Below are 19,664 nucleotides of genomic sequence, written 5' to 3'. Positions count from 1 at the left end.
TTACAAATATATTATAAGAGTTTGAAAAATGTTTATAATTAATTTGTAAGAGTTTATAAATTAATTATGAGAGTTTAGAATCAATCAGGAGAATCATATTAAGATGATCTTGAAAAGAAAATATACCCATGCATAGGAATAATATGTGACTGGCTGGTGTCAAGATTTTGAAGATTGACGAGATTGGCGAGCTGTTTGAAGAAGCAAGAGAGACTCTGAACAAGAACGTGGTTTGTGAGATCCAAGAAATACCGATTTATAAAGCTTTATAAAATTTGCAAAGTTAACTTCTTGACACCATCTTTTCTCTCATCTTCTTCATACATCTCTTAACAGAACATCAAAATTTTGATCCATTTAACAGAAAGACCCAAGCATAGTTATTCACCTTTGAAGAAAAAGGTAATATGACCAAATTATCAAGTGGCCATGCAATTGATGAACCACGTGCATCTTTCAATGTCTCGATTTCTTCAGACTTCCTCCAAAAGATGGCATCATCTACCATCACTGCATCAACCCACACTCTAGCTGCATTCGGACCCAATCGTACAAAATGGACATTTTGATTTGGGTCTGTTGAATCACCCGTCCTTCGGCAACTACATGTTTCTTTCCACCAATGTCCAGCAGTTTGCATTTCTGATCCACTTGTATAGTTTCAGATCCATGTTTTGGCTGTCATGTTTAAGATACACACATTCATTTCAATGTCAAACTGTAACAAGAACAATATTACTACATTTTATAAGGCATTATAAATAGTTAATTTTCCTTAGAATCATTGTTATTCACGTTAGAAAACGAAGAAGAATCTATATTTTATAAGCAGTTATAAATTGGGATAATTACCTTTTGCACAGGCTTCTCGACTTCAACATCAGCTTCTTCTTGTTCCTATTTAATCATCATATCAAAAATTGGATCAATTAAACAAAAAATACCCAATGCATTGCTGTAACAAGAACAATATTACTACATTTTATAAGACATTATAAATAGTTATTTTTCCTTAGAAGCATAAGTTATTCACGTTAGAAAACGAAGAAAAATCTATATTTTATAAGAAGTTATAACTTCTTATAACTTCTTATTTATAGGAAGATTTATAAAGTTAAAAGAATAAAAATCAATATTTTATAAGTCTTTATAAATTGAGCTAACTACCTTTTGAACAGGCTTCTGGACCTCAACTTCCTTCTGCACTTCATCTTCTTCTTGTTCCTATTTTATCATCATATAAAAAATTGGATCTATTAAACAAAACATACCCAAACCATTCTTTAAAAATATTTATAAAGACTTATAAATCTATAGAGACTTATAAAGTTAGAAGAATAAGAATCAATATTTTATAATTATTTATAAATTGAGCTTCCTACCTTTTGAACAGGCTCTCGACCTCAGCATCAACTTCCTTCTTCCCTTCATCTTCTTCTTGTTCCTATTTTATCATCATATAGAAAATTTGATCCATGGAGAATCTACATTTTATAAGTCGTTATAAATAGAGTTATTTACATTTTTCCCTCTTCCTCGTTTTTCCTTTAACTTGCTCGGGCTTCTTGACTTCAGCATCAACTTCAACATTGTTAGAATTAGTCTGTGAAATTTATAAATAACATTTCACAAATTTTTGGAATTAGTCTGTGAAATTCCAAAGACAATTTTATAAGACGTTATAAATCAGTTTATAAAGGCTTGTAAATTATCTTACCTCATTGACTTCGCCATCAGCTTCCACATGCTCGTTTTCTTCATGTTGCGGCTGCTCCTGTGTTCCAAAAAAATCAGTAACAGAAATGCTGATGTTAAGTATACATCTTTACCTTTTTCAATTTTATAAACCACTATAAAAAACTACAGGTGAAACTTATAAAGGCTTATAAATTATCTTACCTCATTGACTTCACCACCAGCTTTCACATGCTCGTCTTCTTCTTCATGTTGCAGCTGCTCCTGAAAAAATCAGTAACAGAAATGCTGATGCTAAGTATACATCTTTACCTTTTTCAATTTTATAAACCACTATAAAAAACTACAGGGGAAGCTTATATAGGGTTATAAATTATCTTACCTCATTGATTTTGCCACAACTTTCACATGCTCGTCTTCTTCTTCATGTTGCAGCTGCTCCTGGAAAAATCAGTAACATAAATGCTGATGCTAAGTAACAATCTGATGAAGAACTCTTGTATAACAAGCTTCTTTTATAAAGCTTTGTAAATCCTTGATCAGTTGTATTACAAACAAATCATGAAACTCGAATTTTTATAAGGTATTACAATTACTCAATATGCAGTGTTAACCATCGGAACATCTCTTTCCCTTAGCTGGAATGATTAAAATGACAAGTAGAAATCAACCTATTCTATAATCTCACCTCTATTGAGTAGTAGAAAGATTAACAAAAGGGACATGGTCATGACAATAAATCACTCTTTGAATACATTCAGTGAAGAAGAAGCTATCACATTTGGGTTTTTCTTGTACTCCAAATGCAATACCAATTCAAATAGAGATACCAATACCAGTTGTAACTATCTCCATCACAAACAACAACGAACTACTTCCAATAAAAATTAAAGACTAGCAAGTACGAATAGGCAATTGAAAGGAGATAGAGAAAATTGACAAAATTAAAAGGAGATATACGCATACCATCTGAGAAAATTGAACCGGAGAAGGATTCGACATTGTCAGCGTGCGAGAGAGACGACGTGTGAGAGAGAGAGGAAGTGTGAAAGAGAGACGGCGGCGGATCTTTGGCGTGTGAGAGAGAGACGAGGTGTGAGAGAGAGATGACAGCTGATCTTCGGCGTGTGAGAGAGAGACGACGTGTGAGATAGAGACGACGGCGGATCTTCGGCGTGTGAGAGAGAGGCGGCGGATCTCAGCTGATCTCCGACGAACGATGAGCTGAAGGAGAGATTAGAGAATGATATTAATGTTTGAGGAGATAAGAGAAGGTTAATTTGGTCATTTGACTATTAATGAAAAATGTATTTATAAAAATGTCTCCCTACTAAGTGCATATTTGCAAAGTGGTATTACCAAAGTGGTAGTTTTAAAATTCTCCCAATTTTTATTTAAATTTAATTAATATTATATATACATATCTTAATTTGTTTAGAGCTTCTTTCTAATATGACCTAAAATTTCAAGTCAAACACAAAAATAATGCATGTTATCTTTGAAATTTTATTTTTCCCTATTCACCCTAGAAGTTAGAGTTGTTTACGAAAACCAATACTTTTTTTTCTTTTTTTCTGAAAATGAGTCTTTTACTTTATCATCCTTATCTTCACCGAGTATTTACAATATTGTCATTTCCATCAATTCACCAACTACCATGAACAACCAATTTGAAGCTCTTAATGCACCAAAGTTTCAATTTTTACTCTTCACATCTCAATACTTATGCAAAAAATCATATCTCTTTCACATTCCCTTTAAATTCATCCAAAAACTAAGATTTTGACTCCAAACTTTTTAAGGTTCATAAACACATTGAAACTCATGATTCTTGATCATTAACGAGTTGGTACCTTTTGTAGTAAAGTTATGTGCTTAGAGAAGCTATGAAATGGTTTTTGTTTTCAGATTTGGTCTCAAAGAATTTCAGAGACTTCAGGAAGACTTTCAGAAGACTTCGCTAAATGTGTTATCTATCGAGAAGACTTCCCTAGAAGTCTTCTAAATTTCCTTTGTTAACAAAAAAAAACTGAAAATCCCAGAGAAGACTTCTCGGATAAACATATTAGTTTTGCAATTTAACAAAGTTTGTCAAAATTTTGATTTTTATAGAAGACTTCTCACGATGTCTTCTCGGGGAAGATTTCTATAGAAGTCTTTTGAAAGTCTTCCCGAAGTATTCTCATTATCCCAATAAGTTTGCGTGGGTTACTTTTGCAATTGAAAAATAATAGTAAAATATTTAATATTAGTGAGAAGACTTCTTCTCAAATTTTGTTCCGGGTTTTGGTCAAACATTTGGTTACGGGAGAAGACTTATTTCGGAAGACTTCTAAAGAAGTCTTCTATGGAAAAGTTAAATATAGCCAATTGCAAAAGTATCCCAAGTAGACTTCGAGAATACTTTCAGAAAACTTCCCAAGAAGTCTTATATAAAAAGTCAAATTTCTGACAAACTTTGGTCAATTGCAAAACTAACATGTTTATCCGAGAAAACTTCTCAGACTTCTTGAGAAATCTTCTTTGGCACTTTCGAGAATTTTTAAAGTTCAAAAGTAAGCCAATATTTACAAAGGAAGACTTCTCAAGATGTTTTTTGTAGAGTATACTTCTTAAGAAGTCTTCCTTCGTAAATTGCAATTGAAAAAAATGACCTAAATGGAAGAATTCTTAAGAAATTTTCTCCGAGAAGACTTCCAAGTCTTTATTAAACTTCAATTTTCTTCAAACTTAAAAATGAATATTTAAATATTTTCCGGTTAATTCATGTTTGTTAGTCAATAGTATGACTCATGAGTGGAATTCATAATTTAATTTTTCATAATTATGAGGTTACAAATATTCATGTTTATTATCATTTCTAGCTAATCTGAGAAGACTTCTTAAGAAATCTCCTCTCAGAAGATTTCTGGGAAGTCTTCTATATTTTTTTTGTAAAATTTATATTTTCAAGAGTGCTAAGTAACTTCAAGAAATGTATTTTTTTTCAAAAGTGTCAAGTAACTTCAAGACTTATGGAGACTTCATTTGTTCTCTCATTAATTTTTATAGAATTATCTCAAGAAGTCTTTTATTATTGATAATGTTAAAGAAAGACTTCCCATAAGAATTTTAGTGAAGTTTTCCGAAAATTCTTCTAGTGAGACTTATGTATTGTTTGATCTTTTGTGAATATGACTAAGTTTTCTTGAGAAGTATTTTCTCTTTGTTTTAGTAAATTTGACTTAATTTCTGGGTTGTTGTGTTTTGTTATGAGAGGTATAATGGTTAAAAGAACTTTTGGTATATTGTATCAATAATTTCAATAATGTTAAGTATCTTTTGGTAAAACATGAACATGTTTACCAAATTCTTTTGATTTACATCACTTCATGTTTACAAAAGCATTCACAACTAAAATAGTAAACATACAAATCATAAACAGACCATAAAGAAAACTATAACACATTGAGCAAGATATCATTCTTCAATGTAGATAAGCTTGGACTCCACTTGGCATCATCCCTTTGTACCACTTCAGACAGAAGACTTTGGAGGACTTCCTGAAGACTGGTAGGAAGTTTTCTAGTATAAAAAAAAAGAGAATTCGGCCAAAAAAACCTCAACTTTGCACGAATTGCCAAAAGGGACATAAACTTTTGGACTCACAAAAAAACACAAAACTTTCATTAACTTTAGAATTAATTAACAATGTTTTCGTTGACTTGCCAATTTAGCACGCCGTCACCAAATTTAACAGAAAAATTTGACGACGTCATTTTACATGATTGAAAACAAAAACAAGTAGACCTATGGATTCGAACTCAAGTTGGTTGGATCAAATGGCAAGGTATTTTACCATTGGGCTAGTTGCACTTTCAATGTTACAATTAACACATTTAGTTTTATTTGGTACTAATTGAAATTCCAAAAAATTGAAAATAAAGAAAATTTTTATAAAGTTAATTTTAAAAATAAAATTAAAAATAAAAATAAAATTTTATTTTTACTTTGAAAAATCAAAAATCTTCCAAAATTTTCATTTAAAAAAAAATTCCAAAATTTTCATTTAAAAAAAAAATTCCAAAATTTTGAAAAAATAAAGAATTTTTTTATAAAATTAATTTTGAAATTAAAATTTAAAAAATTATTTTTGAAATTAAAAAAGAAAAAATCTTCCAAAATTTTCATTGTTTAAAAAAATTCCAATTTTTAAAAAAATTCAAAGAAAATGCAAAAATTAAAGTTACAATTATCAGCTAAAAATTTAAATCGCACTCATAATGGGTATAATATTTATTTTAAGCATTTTAATTTAATTTCAATATGTGGGTATCTTTTTATGTGTGTATAATTACTTTCAATTTTTACTAATTTTATGCAAAAAAATAAAGTTACAATTAGTGTTTTTTAAAAAAATTTGGAAAATTTTTTTAAAGAAAAAATAAAATTTTATTTTTAATTCAATTTCAAAATTAATTTTATAAAAGTTTTTTTTCAATCTTTTAGAATTATAAAGATCTTTTTAAGTTTTCGGAGAATTTTTTTATATTCAATCAGTATCTAATAAAACGAAATATGTTAGTAATACCTTGCCATTTGACCCAAACAACCTGAGTTCGAATCCAGCAGTCTACTTGTTTTTATTTTCAAATCATGTAAAACGACGTTGTTTCACACTTAACGCCAACATTTAAGGTTTAGTTAACACTGTCTTAAATGTGGGTTCATAGTGTGTTAATATGGTTAGTCAATCTTAAGTTGTTTAATAAACTTAAAAAAACAAAAATAAAAGTTTTTTTTTGTTAGGCTCGAGTACATGTTTTTTTGGCAATTTGTGCAAAGTTCGCGTTTTTTTGTCCGAATCCTCGTATAAAAAACATTAGAAAACTTCCCAGAAGTCTTCTGAGAGTCTTCCAAGAGTCTTCTGAAAGTCTTCCAAGAGTCTTCTGAGAATTCTTCCAAAATTTGACTCATATCTGAAAATTATGCATATTCAAAAACATTCAAATGGCTCTAAAATATAAAAAAGTTCAAAAATGATTTTTTATACTTAATTAATAAACAAAACAGTCACATGAGGTTGAAACTATAAACCTTTAGAATCTAAGAGCATCATCAACGGGTAAGTCTCTCTATCACAAATTCCTAACTACTTATATTAATATTTTAGTTCAATATATTTACTGTTGAAGATAATAGCAAAATTGGATAATGATTATCCATTAGAAGAGATAAGTCTTATCTCCATTTTTGTCTTGTAACTCATAGTCGGTTTGGGGAACCGACTTCTTTTAGTATAAATAGGACTTCCCCTCTTTGTTACTTTTGTACTTGTGAAAGAGAAAGCAATAATAATATCACATTTCTACGACCAAACTCTACTCTCTCTCTTCTTGTCATTTTCCAGAAATAATATAAGAAATACAAGTGGTCCCCATTTGTCTCTCACCTCATTTTTCATAATACGTTATCAGCACGACGAGCTCTCTTATACCAACCGTTCTTAGACCAAGCAAGCGAGGTGATGTTTAAATTAATGTCTTTAAATATATTTAATTTATTTAAATTTTTATTTATTATTCCGGAGTGAGAGGCTAGGCCTTCTCCGTTTATTTTCCGGGATGATAGGCGTTGCCTTCCTCGGCTGATCGTTAAGATAGGCTAGGCCTTCACGATCAGAAAAACACGTGGTAGGTTTTACCTCCGTGAATAAAAGGTCAAAAATGGAAGGCTAAGCCTCCTCGGACCTTGATTAAAAGAAAAGGTTAATATGGTCGACTATGTCGCCTCGAACCTTTGAAAATGATCAAATATGGAAGTCTAAGACTCCTGGATCATATGGTGGGCTGGACCCCCAATTTTATTTATGCTATTTAAATTTCTGCAATTTAATTTTACGCAATTTAATTTTTGCATTTATTTTATGCTTTTAATTTCTGCATTTAAATTATGCATTTATTCTCGTCTATATTTATATTATTTTATGAATACAGTAATCATGTCGAATTTGACAAAGCTCGAAATTAATGCCCTGGATATTACGGGAAATAATTATATGACCTGGGCAGTAGGTGCAAGAATGCACCTAAGAGGTAGCGGGCTTTTGGAAACCATCGATAATACTAAAACGGTGTCGGATGAGAAAAAGGCTAAAGCCATGATATTTTTACGACACCACATACATGATGGTTTAAAAGATGAATATATTACGAAAGAGGATCCTGGGGACCTCTGGCAATCTCTTAAAGAGAGGTTTGATCACCAGAAGTATGTGATCTTACCAAAAGCCAAACACGAGTGGATCCATCTCCGGTTCCAGGACTACAAAAGTGTAAGTGAGTTTAATTCCGCTATGTTCGGAATTACTTCAAGGATGATGTTATGTGGAGAAAAAATAAGCGATTATGATATGATCGAGAAAACTCTCTCCACGTTCCATCCTGAAAATGTAGTCCTGCAGCAACAGTACCGGGTGAATGGATTTAAGCGTTATTCGGAGTTGATGCAAATCCTCCTTGTAGCGGAACAAAATAATCAACTCGTGTTGTTAAACCATCAAGCTCGTCCCACTGGATCTGCTCCATTCCCCGAAGTGAATGTTGCATCATCCAGTTATGATAATTGGAGAGGACGAGGACGTGGACGTGGTCGAGGTCGAAATCATGGTCGTGGGAGAGGACGAGGAAGAAGATTCCGTCCGTATGATGAAAGAACTAAAAAGGACTCCCAAGAGAATGAAAGGAGCCGGGATGATAAAAAGCAAACAGAAAAGGTTTGCTATAGATGTGGCATGAAAGGTCATTGGGTACGTACTTGTCGTACGCCAAGACACTTAGCCGATCTTTATAAAGAATCCCAAAAGGGAAAAGAGAAAAGTGGAGGTGAAACGAATTTCATCTCTGATGAACCCGGGACATCCTTTCATGATTTAAATGATGATACTCATCTCGACGTATCAGATTTTCTGGTTGAGCCAGAAAACATCGATGTGTGATATAAGATCGATGTGATATAAGTCTACTGTATTATAGTATCGTTATCTTTTGTTGTAAGATATATGTTATGTTTCATATTTTATGTTTAATAATATATGTTTATAAATATTTTAAATTCAGAAAGAATGCCAGACTTTGAGACTTTGGATGGAGATATGTGCTTGGCGGATAGTGCGTCAACGCACACAATAATTAAAGATAGAAAATATTTCTCCAGTCTCAAAATGAAAGATTACGCTGGAAGCGTAAGTACAATATCTGGTAATGCAAAGATTATTATGGGCTCTGGTAGAGCGAAATTTTCAATGCCAGGGGAAACAATATTTGAGATAAGTGATGCATTGTATTCCCCCGAGTCTCATAGAAACTTATTAAGTTTTAAGGATATCCGAAAGAATGGATATCATATTGAGACTATGAGTAAAGATGGCATTGAGTTTCTTTGCATTAAGTCCGAGAGGAAACATATATTGGAAGAGTTAAGAATGTTATCCTCTGGACTATATTGTACAAAAATAAACATGACTGAGTCCTATGCCGTGGTAAACATGAAGTTTACTGATACATTTAAAATCTGGCATGAGAGGCTAGGACACCCTGGTTCAGTCATGATGAGAAAGATAGTGCAAAACTCGAATGGCCATCCGTTGAAACACGGAAAAGTTTTGCAAACGGGCGAGTTTACATGTAATGCATGTTCTCAAGGAAAGTTTATAACTCGGCCATCACCAGCAAAAGTAGGCAATGAATCACCAATGTTTTTAGAAAGAATACATGGTGATATATGTGGGCCGATTCACCCACCTTGCGGGCCATTTAAGTATTTCATGGTATTGATTGACGCATCTACTAGATGGTCAAATGTGTGTCTTTTGACAACACGAAATACGGCTTTCGCAAAGTTCATTGCCCAAATAATAAAGCTGAGAACGCAGTTCTCAGAGTATGCCATAAAGAAAGTAAGGCTTGATAATGCTGGTGAATTTACATCGCAAGCCTTCGATGATTATTGTATGTCAATAGGGGATTGATGTGGAACATCCCGTTCCCCATGTGCATACACAAAATGGCATGGCCGAGTCGTTGATAAAACGGTTGCAATGGATTGCAAGACCGTTAGTCTTGAGAACAAAGCTCCCAATTTCTGTATGGGGTCATGCTATATTGCATGCAGCTGCACTAATTCGGTTGAGACCGAGTGCATATCATAAGTACTCCCCATCACAATTGGCATCTGGGCAAGAGCCAGATGTATCCCATCTCCGTGTTTTTGGGTGTGCGGTCTATGTTCCGATAGCTCCACCACAAAGAACAAAAATGGGCCCACAAAGGAGATTGGGAATATATGTGGGTTATACGTCACCAAGTATAATAAGATATCTGGAACCAGTAACTGGTGATATGTTTACGGCAAGATTCGCCGATTGCCATTTTAATGAGGATGAATTTCCAGCATTAGGGGGAGGAATTAGAGAAATTCCTAAAGAGATTACTTGGTGTACACAGTCGTTGTTACACCTTGATCCCCCTACGAATCAAAGAGAGCTGGAAGTTCAGAAAATTGTGCATTTGCATAAATTGGCAAACCAGTTACCAGATGCGTTCACAGATACGAGAAGGGTGACGAAATCATATATACCCGCTGAAAATGTTCCATCAAGAGTTGTTGTTTTTGGGGAACAAACTGATGGAAACAAAATAAGTGAACCTGGGGTTCAGTTAAAGAGGGGGAGACCAGCGGGTTCAAAAGATAAAAATCCCCGAAAGAAAAAGAAATTGGTTGAACAAAGTGAAAAGGTTCCAGAAGAACCTGATATTGAAAAATGTCTGAAAGAAGGCATAGATGAAAAGGTTCAAGAAGAACCAAATAAAGATAAGGATCCAGATGACGAGGAGAGAACAGAAAAGTATGAGATTTCCATCAACTACGCCCTTGATCAAAAGTTATTGATCAGAAATAAAATAAAAGATGTTGATGGAATGTTCTCCTTTTCTGTGTCCAAAGAAATAGATCACGAAAGTGATGACCCCGATCCAAGGTCCATTTTAGAATGTCAGAAAAGACATGATTGGGAGGAGTGGAAGAAGGCCATTCAAATTTAATTACTCTCCCTGAATAAAAGGAATGTCTTTGGACCTATCGTCACAACGCCTGAGAATATAAATCCTGTTGGGTATAAGTGGGTATTCGTGAGAAAAAGAAATGAAAAGAATGAAGTAACACGATATAAAGCCCGATTAGTAGCCCAAGGTTTTTCTCAGAGACCGGGAGTTGATTTTGAGGAAACATATTCCCCGGTAATGGATGCAATTACGTTTAGATTTTTGATGAGCCTTACGGCGTCGAAAAGTCTTGAAATGCATCTCATGGACGTTGTGACAGCTTATTTGTATGGATCGTTGGATAATGATATATATATGAGACTCCCTGAAGGATTGAAAATGCCATGGGCATTGAAAGAAAAATCCAGGGAGATATGTTCGGTCAAGTTACAGAGATCACTATACGGATTAAAGCAATCCGGACGCATGTGGTACAATCGCTTAAGTGACTATCTCTTGAGTAAAGGATATGTGAACAATGCGATATGTCCCTGCGTTTTTGTTAAGAAATCGTCATCTGGCTTTGTGATCATTGCTGTATATGTAGATGACCTGAACATGATTGGAACTCAAAAGGAGGTTAATGATGCTCGAACTCATATGAAAGAGGAGTTCGAAATGAAAGATCTCGGCAAGACAAAGTTTTGTCTTGGGCTCCAGATAGAGCATCTCCGAGAAGGGATATTTGTGCATCAATCAAATTATACGAAAAGGTTATTGAAACGCTTTCGTATGGACCAAGCGACTCCTTTGAGTACTCCAATGGTTGGTAGATCTCTCAATGTTGAGAATGATCCTTTTAGACCCTGCGAAGATAGCGAGAAGGTATTAGGTCCTGAAGTACCTTATATGAGTGCTATCGGTGGGCTATTATACCTGGCAAACTGTACCAGGCCTGATATTGCTTTTGCAACTAATCTCTTAGCAAGATATAGCTCTGCTCCTACTCACAGGCATTGGAACGGAATAAAACATTTATTCCGTTATTTACAAGGTACAGTTGATTTAGGGTTAATGTATATCAGAAAACCCGAGTTTGGTATGGTTGGTTTTGCAGATGCAGGATACTTATCAGATCCTCATAAAGCTCGATCGCAAACCGGCTACGTTTTTACAATTGGTGGAACCGCGATATCATGGCGGTCCCAAAAACAAACTCTGGTTGCAACATCTTCGAATCATGCAGAGACTATTGCGCTTCACGAAGCATGTCGAGAATGTGTGTGGTTGAGATCAATGAGTCACCACATACAAGATTCAAGCGGAATAATTAACAAGAAAGAGCCGACGAAAGTTTTTGAAGATAACTCGGCTTGCGTCGCTCAACTCAAAGAAGGTTATATTAAGAGCGACAGAACGAAGCATATCCCTCCAAGATTTTTCTCGTACATTCGGGAGCTCGAGAAAAATAAAGAAGTGGACATCGAATATGTACGGTCATGCGACAATCCGGCTGACTTGTTCACCAAGTCTCTTCCGACTACAACATTCTGGAAACACGTCGACGGTATCGGGATGCGGCGTTTGCGTGACTTATGAAGAAAAAGCTATGTCCATTACTCTCAGGGGGAGATTATGTCAGTGTACTCTTTTTCCCTTGTCGTGGTTTTTATCCCATTGGGTTTTTCCATGATTAGGTTTTTAACGAGGCACTACGTAATACAAGATGGATAATCAAGGGGGAGTGTTGAAGATAATAACAAATTTAGATAATGATTATCCACTTAAAGGATAATGCTTATCCTTTTACTTTGTCATTTTGTGGTAAGTCGGTACAACATGACCGACTCTTTTCTTCTATAAATAGTGACTTCATGTCACTTGTAATTATTATTAGAAACTGAAACAAAAAGCTCTTGTTCTCTCCTCTCCTTCACGTCATCTCTCTCTTTATTATTTTACCTTTTTAATTCCAAATATATAATACTTAAATTACAACATTTACCTCATTTTAGTTAAATCTTTAATAAAAACACTTCACCAATAGAAGAGAAACAGTTGTAGAATCAGCTCTTCTCACACGATCAAAAATTCTTCCTAAAGAAACGTACCTCACTTTTTCTGTCTTCTCTTTCTTACTTTATTATATTTTATTATTACTTTTTTGAGAAACATTTCTTCAGAAACCACAGTTATTAGTGCTTTAATATATAAAATAAAAAATACATATTCAAAACTTGCACCACTTTGGGAGAAGACTTTATAAGACTTCTAGAAAAATTCGTGAGAAGTTTTCTGAAAAGTCTTCTGAGAAGTCTTCTGAAAGTCTTTCAAGAGTCTTCCGAGAGTCTCCTGAGAACTCTTCCAAGAGTCTCTTGAGAATTCTTCCAAAGTCTGGTTCACATCTATAAAATCAGCATATTCAAAAATATCCAAATGGCTTCAAAATAGAGAAAACTTCAAAAATAAAAATTTTATGCTTAAATAATAAACAAACAGTCACTCAGATTGAATCTATAAATTTTTGAATCTAATATATAAACACACGAAATACATATCCAAAGTACCAAAGACAAACAAAAAATTATTTTTTCTTTGTGAATAGTCTTTTACAGTCTGGCTAGCTGCAAAGTGTTCGGGTATCATTGGTAGTCTTTCTTTTGTTTTAATAAAACATCAAATTGATTGGATGAATTAAAGACCATTTGCAAGATGTAGATGAGGAATAGTAAACTTTTTTGAAAAGAATAAACAGCCAGACCAAAACCAACACTAACCAAAACTTGTAAATTCGACTCGTTAAAAGAAATTAGCAATCCAAATCACACATTGGATATTACTATTGGTCCAATCCCATTTAGTATAAAAACTTTTGGATGTAACAACTAAAGAACAAATCAGTGAGGTTTAGGCCCAACGCAAATAACATCATCTAAGTGAGGGATTGAACATTTAGTGACAGATGTTTGGTTTTAGTTGAATGTCTTACCTCCAACACAGACATCTAATCTGGTTCTAGTAAATCATCTGGCGCTTGAGTGCATCTGGTCAGTCACAATATAACCATACACAGCAACCCAACGCATGAGAGTCCATAATACTATCGAGTGCCATGATAAGCAAGCGTGATGATACAATTGCACATATGATCCATATTTCTGCAAAGTCGACATTTGTTAATCCAGCTTGTACCATGCCTACAAGTGTTTCGTTCCCTACTAAGTAAATATACTGTTACCTGAAAAATTAGGCGAAGCAAGATGTAATCTACTGGTGGAATGGTAGTGTCATGTAAGATGGTGGAATGGTATCATTGGGCTATCACCAATGATACCCCAACACTTTGCAGCTAGCCAGATTGTAAAAGTATAAGGACACACAAAATGAAAATGCTCCCCAGATTCATTTATCTCCCACCAAAAAAACATATTGCTGGTCCATACCTAATCTCGTCATTTTAACACATGTGGAGAGACGATCCAAGACTGCAAGACGGGTGATAAAAGAGCTTTTAAAAAAAAAAAATACATGTAGTCTCTTCTACGTTGTTGAAATCTTCAATCCAGTCAAAATCCCAGACAAATACACTATTTTATTGTTGCCACCACCAAGAAATCCAATACCCTAATGTAAAATATACCAATTATTTTAATGTAATACATAGATAATGTAGATGGATGTGGGTCAAACGCTAACCACATGTTGGGTGCATTTTAAAAGTTTATATGGCTTCAATAGAACAACAATCTCTAGCATCAAATCATGGTCCTTAATTCGCCAGATCGTAAAGAGACAATGACATCCCCTCAAATCGGCGAGAGACGGTTCATTCCTTTTCATTTTCCAAATATTCCAATTCGATCCTTTCTTGTTTTGGTATATATCCATTTATTAATGAATCTGACGTCTTTGATTTGGACGAAATACTACTCTGATTACTAAAAATGGTTTATTATAGCTAATCCACAAGGACCACAACAATAGTTTATTGTATTAGGTAAATGATAACATAATAAATTTGGAAACTAAGGACAATAAGTTTGTCTTATTGGTTACTAGCAGGGGTAAAACCTAGATATAAATTTGTTGCATCCATAGATTTAGAACATATCAAAAACCAACCTTAAAACTTCAAATATAAGTTTTTATATACTCCAAGAACAACCTCAAAACCTCAAATTATAAGGTTTTGTACACTGAAACCTTATATTTGAGGTTTCACTGCACAAAACCTTATATTTGAGGTTTCATATTTTTTTTGGTTCTTGTATTCTTATGTCTTTTAAATAGTCTTGATAACTTTCTTATTTACCATTTTAGTCCATATAATTTTATTTCTTTTATATATTTTATATATGTTTTTATAAATTCAACTTTTGCATATAACTTTAAATAAATAAATAAGTTTTAAATGAAAAAACAAAGCAAAAATTGCTATTAAAATGGAATAGTTTATTACATAAATAATAATGATGAATAATTATATTTTCTTAGAAAATGATTTTGTTTGTAATAATCTCATATATATCTGTAATTTGCTATTACAATGTAATAGTTTATTAATAAATATTGTTTATAACATTTTATTGTATGTTTTAGTTGTTGTAAAAGTTTTGTCTTTTTATTTGTTTTTTGTCTAATGTTAAGGACTATAATATAAATATCTATAACTTTTAAGGTTTATTTTAAGGTTTATCATTGGAGAAGAGCAACGCCAAACCTCAAATATAAGGTTCATCAAACCTCAAATATAAGGTTGCTCTTGGAGATGCTCTTTGTATTCGGATCCAGATTTGTATCTTCCAGATATTCATCTAAATATACATGTGAATATCTGAATCTAGATATGTAAATAATTTTAAAATAAAAAATTACATTTAAAATAGTAAAGTTCTAAACCTAATACACAAATTAAATATTTATTCAAGAATTATAAATATATATATATGTATACAATATTATAAAATTTAAAATATAGTATATAAAAATAACTTTATGTATACAATATTATAAAATTTAAAATATATTATATAAAGATCATTTATGTATAAGTTTTAACATATCAAATATAATTATCAATAAAATTAAATTAATATATTTTAAAAATACAGATCCGAATATCCTACATTAAAAATCAAGATATCTGAATCTAGATTTCGGACATCCAGATATCACGTTTTCGAATCGAATCAGGATTCCAGATAATAAGTCTCAGACCTAGATACTAGACTGTTCATATTTAATATATTCGAATTTAGTAAAAATACCAGTGGGAGAACGTGAATATGTTAAATGTACTATTTCTCTGTTAAGCTGGATAAACAGTTGACACTTTTTTCTAGAAGAAAATTATCTATAAAACTGATTCTTTTTTTAAAAAAGTCCAAAACCTCATTAACACAGTATTTTATTATTTTACATACTCAAATTATGTATTTTACGAATATTTTTTTTTGTATTTTAGATATAATGATCTCTCTTAACATCTGAAATCAAGCATTAATTATACGTCAACATGTAAAGAAGCTAGAGCGAAAATATTTAATTCGACAAAAAGTTTCCTAAACTTTCTATTTAGAAAAGGTTAATAAACTTATCGAAATTTGAATCTCACAACTTTGAAATGTTAACGGAACAATCGTAGTTGATGATACAAATTTAACCAAAAAGAAATTGACCATACAACGACAAAACTTACTTGATGTGTCATGTGTGAATGGGTATCGTAGAGCCGGATATTGTTGTGGGACGCGCACATCTACTAAAACTTCAAACCACTATCAGGTTTCTACACGCGTCCATGTATGAGAGACATCATGTGGTCCATGCCGATCCAACTCAATCAGTCGTCGTTAATCTCTACCCCAATGAGTGTTCGAAACGTTTGGCCTGACCAAAGTTTCGGGAGCCGGCTAACTGTCACTTTCTGAAAATTTAACAACTCATCATAAATCATTTTGGTGACACTAAAAGTGGATCGTCGTGTTAGTTATAACTTATATGCTTGAATCTGAGTGGGTGCTTCGTTGACTTCTTAGCTTACTAGTACTACTCGATTAGTGTCAAACTGCATAGGCAATGTTTCTACTACTTTTTTTGTCAGCGTTTCTACTACTTTAGATCAGTTTAAGGGTAAATGAGGGCAACACAAATGGAGTAAACACGGGTGAATATTTTTTTAATCAAATGATTTGTTCTTTTTTTTCTCAGCCGAAAACTTGCTTCTATATGGTAGGTAAGTTTTTACCAATCAAAGCTTTGATAATCCCTACCCTAGACATGTGAGTTCTGCCTAGTCTATATACCATTTTGCCATTTTGAATTATTCGTAATTATGTGTTTTTATTCTCTCTGAAAGCTTTGTGCCATTGAAGATTTTTAAAAGTTTATGCAAAGGTAATGGGTTATTTTCGGAATGTGAGATAATGGCAGCACAAAGGTTGAATTTAGTGATTGGTTTGCGTTCAATTTGCTTGTTCCAAGTGGTACTGTGGTGATTGTTGTTGTTGGATGGTTCACTTTAGTAGATAGTTGAAGATTTGGATCTGAAACGACATCTAATCTATTAAAACTAAAGTACAAATTAAGACTAACTCTTAAACTTCCACAATAGTTACAGTTCTACCACTAAATTAATTAATAAATCTAATGTTAAGTATTTATTGTATTTTCCTTATTTAATTAAAATTAAAACTACTACTTACTTCCTATAATTTAGGTAACCAATAAATTTACCATATTTTGATATTCTATGCAATCAATTAAATATAAATTTTCGTTAACACAATCATTAACAAACAACCATTCACAAATAATATGACAATCCAAAGAAAATATTTCGCATGATGAAAATCGAGAATCGAGATCCTAACCTCTTCGATTTGATGTTCCTTCAGCTAAGCTAGAAACAAAGTTAATACTACTCGAATATAAATTTGTAAATATATTATTTTATTTATATTTCATATAAATAATATTCTAAGGAAAATCAAATATGTTAAATGCAGAAGAATATAAATTAAGTATATAGCACCAAATTTTAAATAGTATATATAACATTTTTGTCATGCATTTAAATTTTGGTCCATGACAAAATATATAAAGTATATTTGTCGGTTGGGCATGTCATATTTTAAAAATCTTAATGAAACAGTTGACGATTCAAAACAAAAATAAAATTACTCAATATAAATTATAAAAATATTTTATTTAAAATTTTCATAATAAAAATATTTAATAAATTTAAATTATAAAATATATATTAACATTTATATAAAATAAATATTTATTTATAAATATGTGAAAAACACATGACGTTTAAACTAAAACGCCTAAATACCACTAAAATAGTAATTTTACTCTTTTTTAATTATTCAGGTAAATATAATAATATACAGTTAGCAAAATGGTCTTTCGGATACTCATTCAAATATGAATCGTCTTTTTAGGCATTATATTTTTGAGTTTTGAAATTAGGCTTCGTTCGAGTACTGTAAATATTTTTGGTGACTTTTGAATTGGATCCTTCTGGTCCAAGTGAATACAATTCTGATGTATTGGAACCTAAAAATATCCAAATAACTAATATATGTGAAAATTTCAAATATTTTTACCAAAAATAATTATATTACCCAATTCGATTCAGATATTTTTTGTTTAAACTAAAATAACCTAAAAAATATTAAATGACCAAAAGTAATTATATTATCTGTTTTGGTTCGAATTCGATTATGATGTATAAGAACCTAAAATATTCAAATACTCAATATACATTCAGTTATATAATGACACATCTAAAATATATGATATTAATTATGAAAAACAAATATCAGTTTAAAAAAAATCAAATTAAAACCCGCACGGGTGTGCGGGTCAAGCTCTAGTTTGTCTTATTGGAATCATCAGCTTGTAGTTCTATAAATAAATAATCAAGTGGTGGTAGTCTATTGGCATTTTTTTAGGGCTTGGTGTGTACTCACATCAATTTTGAGTTCAATTTTTCCTAGAAACTAAATTAACATTACTTGATCAGTCTCGGCTTGGGATTTGGACCAAATAGTTTACATGGTGGATCGTAATAGATGATCGGTTCACCTTCTGACACTAGTCGAAAAGTATTCCAAACTCGGATCAGGTAATGTAATACTTAGTTTACTCTATAACACTAAGTGTGTTCCTTCCAGAACCGACCGGATCAACCGATAGGTTTATCAAAAAACATCTATAAATGGATGTCTTAATAATTAATATTATAAAAGTATCTGCAAGCTAGACCTACTATGACTCCAAATAGTGTATGCGGATTGTTGGGCCCAAATATGGCCCGTTAGCTGACGATAGAACCAAAACAAGTATTGGGCTGTGATAAAGCCCAACGCGTATCGTCGACCTTAGCGAAGGTTTAATACGAAGCCGGAGGCTGGAAGCTAAGGGCAATCTTCGAAGAGGTCACGGTGAAGAGGAAGCTCACATCATAACAGAACAAGCGCATGATCCGGTCAAAGGGAAGCTGTTGCGGATTCCTCAACAAACGGAGAAGATCTCGGAGATCAGTTAAAGATAATCAAGAGAAGTCCAAGGCTATTTAAAGAAAAGGTCGAGGACTAAAGAAGGGGATCCAGAATCAACCCATATTCGACCCTTATTCATTTTTCACGATCATTCATATAATCTCAAAAACACTTTGTTATCTTTGTAATCATCAAGAGTAACATCTCTTTGTAACCAATCTTTTACCAAGTTATCAATACAAAATCATAATTAATTCTACAAGTTATTACGGAATTCAGCCCACGTTATCTTTCCCTAACCTTTCCTAAACCTTAACCTGATCTAAAATCCAGGTGGTGAGTTTAATCCCTCACAATTGGCGCCGTCTGTGGGGAAGAAACAATCGAATCTCTTACTCTAACTTGAGGATGAATCCTACCGATCAGACAACGAATCTGT

At 32.6% G+C, this 19,664-nt stretch overlaps 1 protein-coding gene across 1 annotated transcript; it reads right to left on the bottom strand.

The window, feature by feature from the left end:
- Positions 1-381: 381 nt before the first annotated feature.
- On the bottom strand, positions 382-1,961 carry LOC130512831 (uncharacterized). Its single transcript, XM_057011223.1, has 7 exons — positions 1,900-1,961; positions 1,718-1,774; positions 1,522-1,603; positions 1,383-1,444; positions 1,168-1,224; positions 853-897; positions 382-678 (listed from the first exon to the last, which is right to left on the bottom strand). Exons 1-7 carry the CDS (start codon positions 1,902-1,904, stop codon positions 603-605), a joined length of 384 nt encoding a protein of 127 aa, XP_056867203.1. The 5' UTR covers positions 1,905-1,961; the 3' UTR covers positions 382-602.
- Positions 1,962-19,664: the final 17,703 nt, after the last annotated feature.

The sequence above is a fragment of the Raphanus sativus genome, chromosome 5 (genome assembly GCF_000801105.2).
Source record: "Raphanus sativus cultivar WK10039 chromosome 5, ASM80110v3, whole genome shotgun sequence".
Lineage (NCBI taxonomy): Eukaryota > Viridiplantae > Streptophyta > Magnoliopsida > Brassicales > Brassicaceae > Raphanus > Raphanus sativus.
This window is presented reverse-complemented; position numbering and strand designations above follow the sequence as displayed.

Bases quoted from the DNA above. Each gene is read 5' to 3' on its own strand.
- LOC130512831 (XM_057011223.1), bottom strand. The intron at 1,225-1,382 runs GTAGGAAGCTCA...ATGATAAAATAG, and splicing joins GTCGAGAGCCTGTTCAAAAG to GAACAAGAAGAAGATGAAGT. The intron at 898-1,167 runs GTAGTTAGCTCA...ATGATTAAATAG, and splicing joins TCCAGAAGCCTGTTCAAAAG to GAACAAGAAGAAGCTGATGT.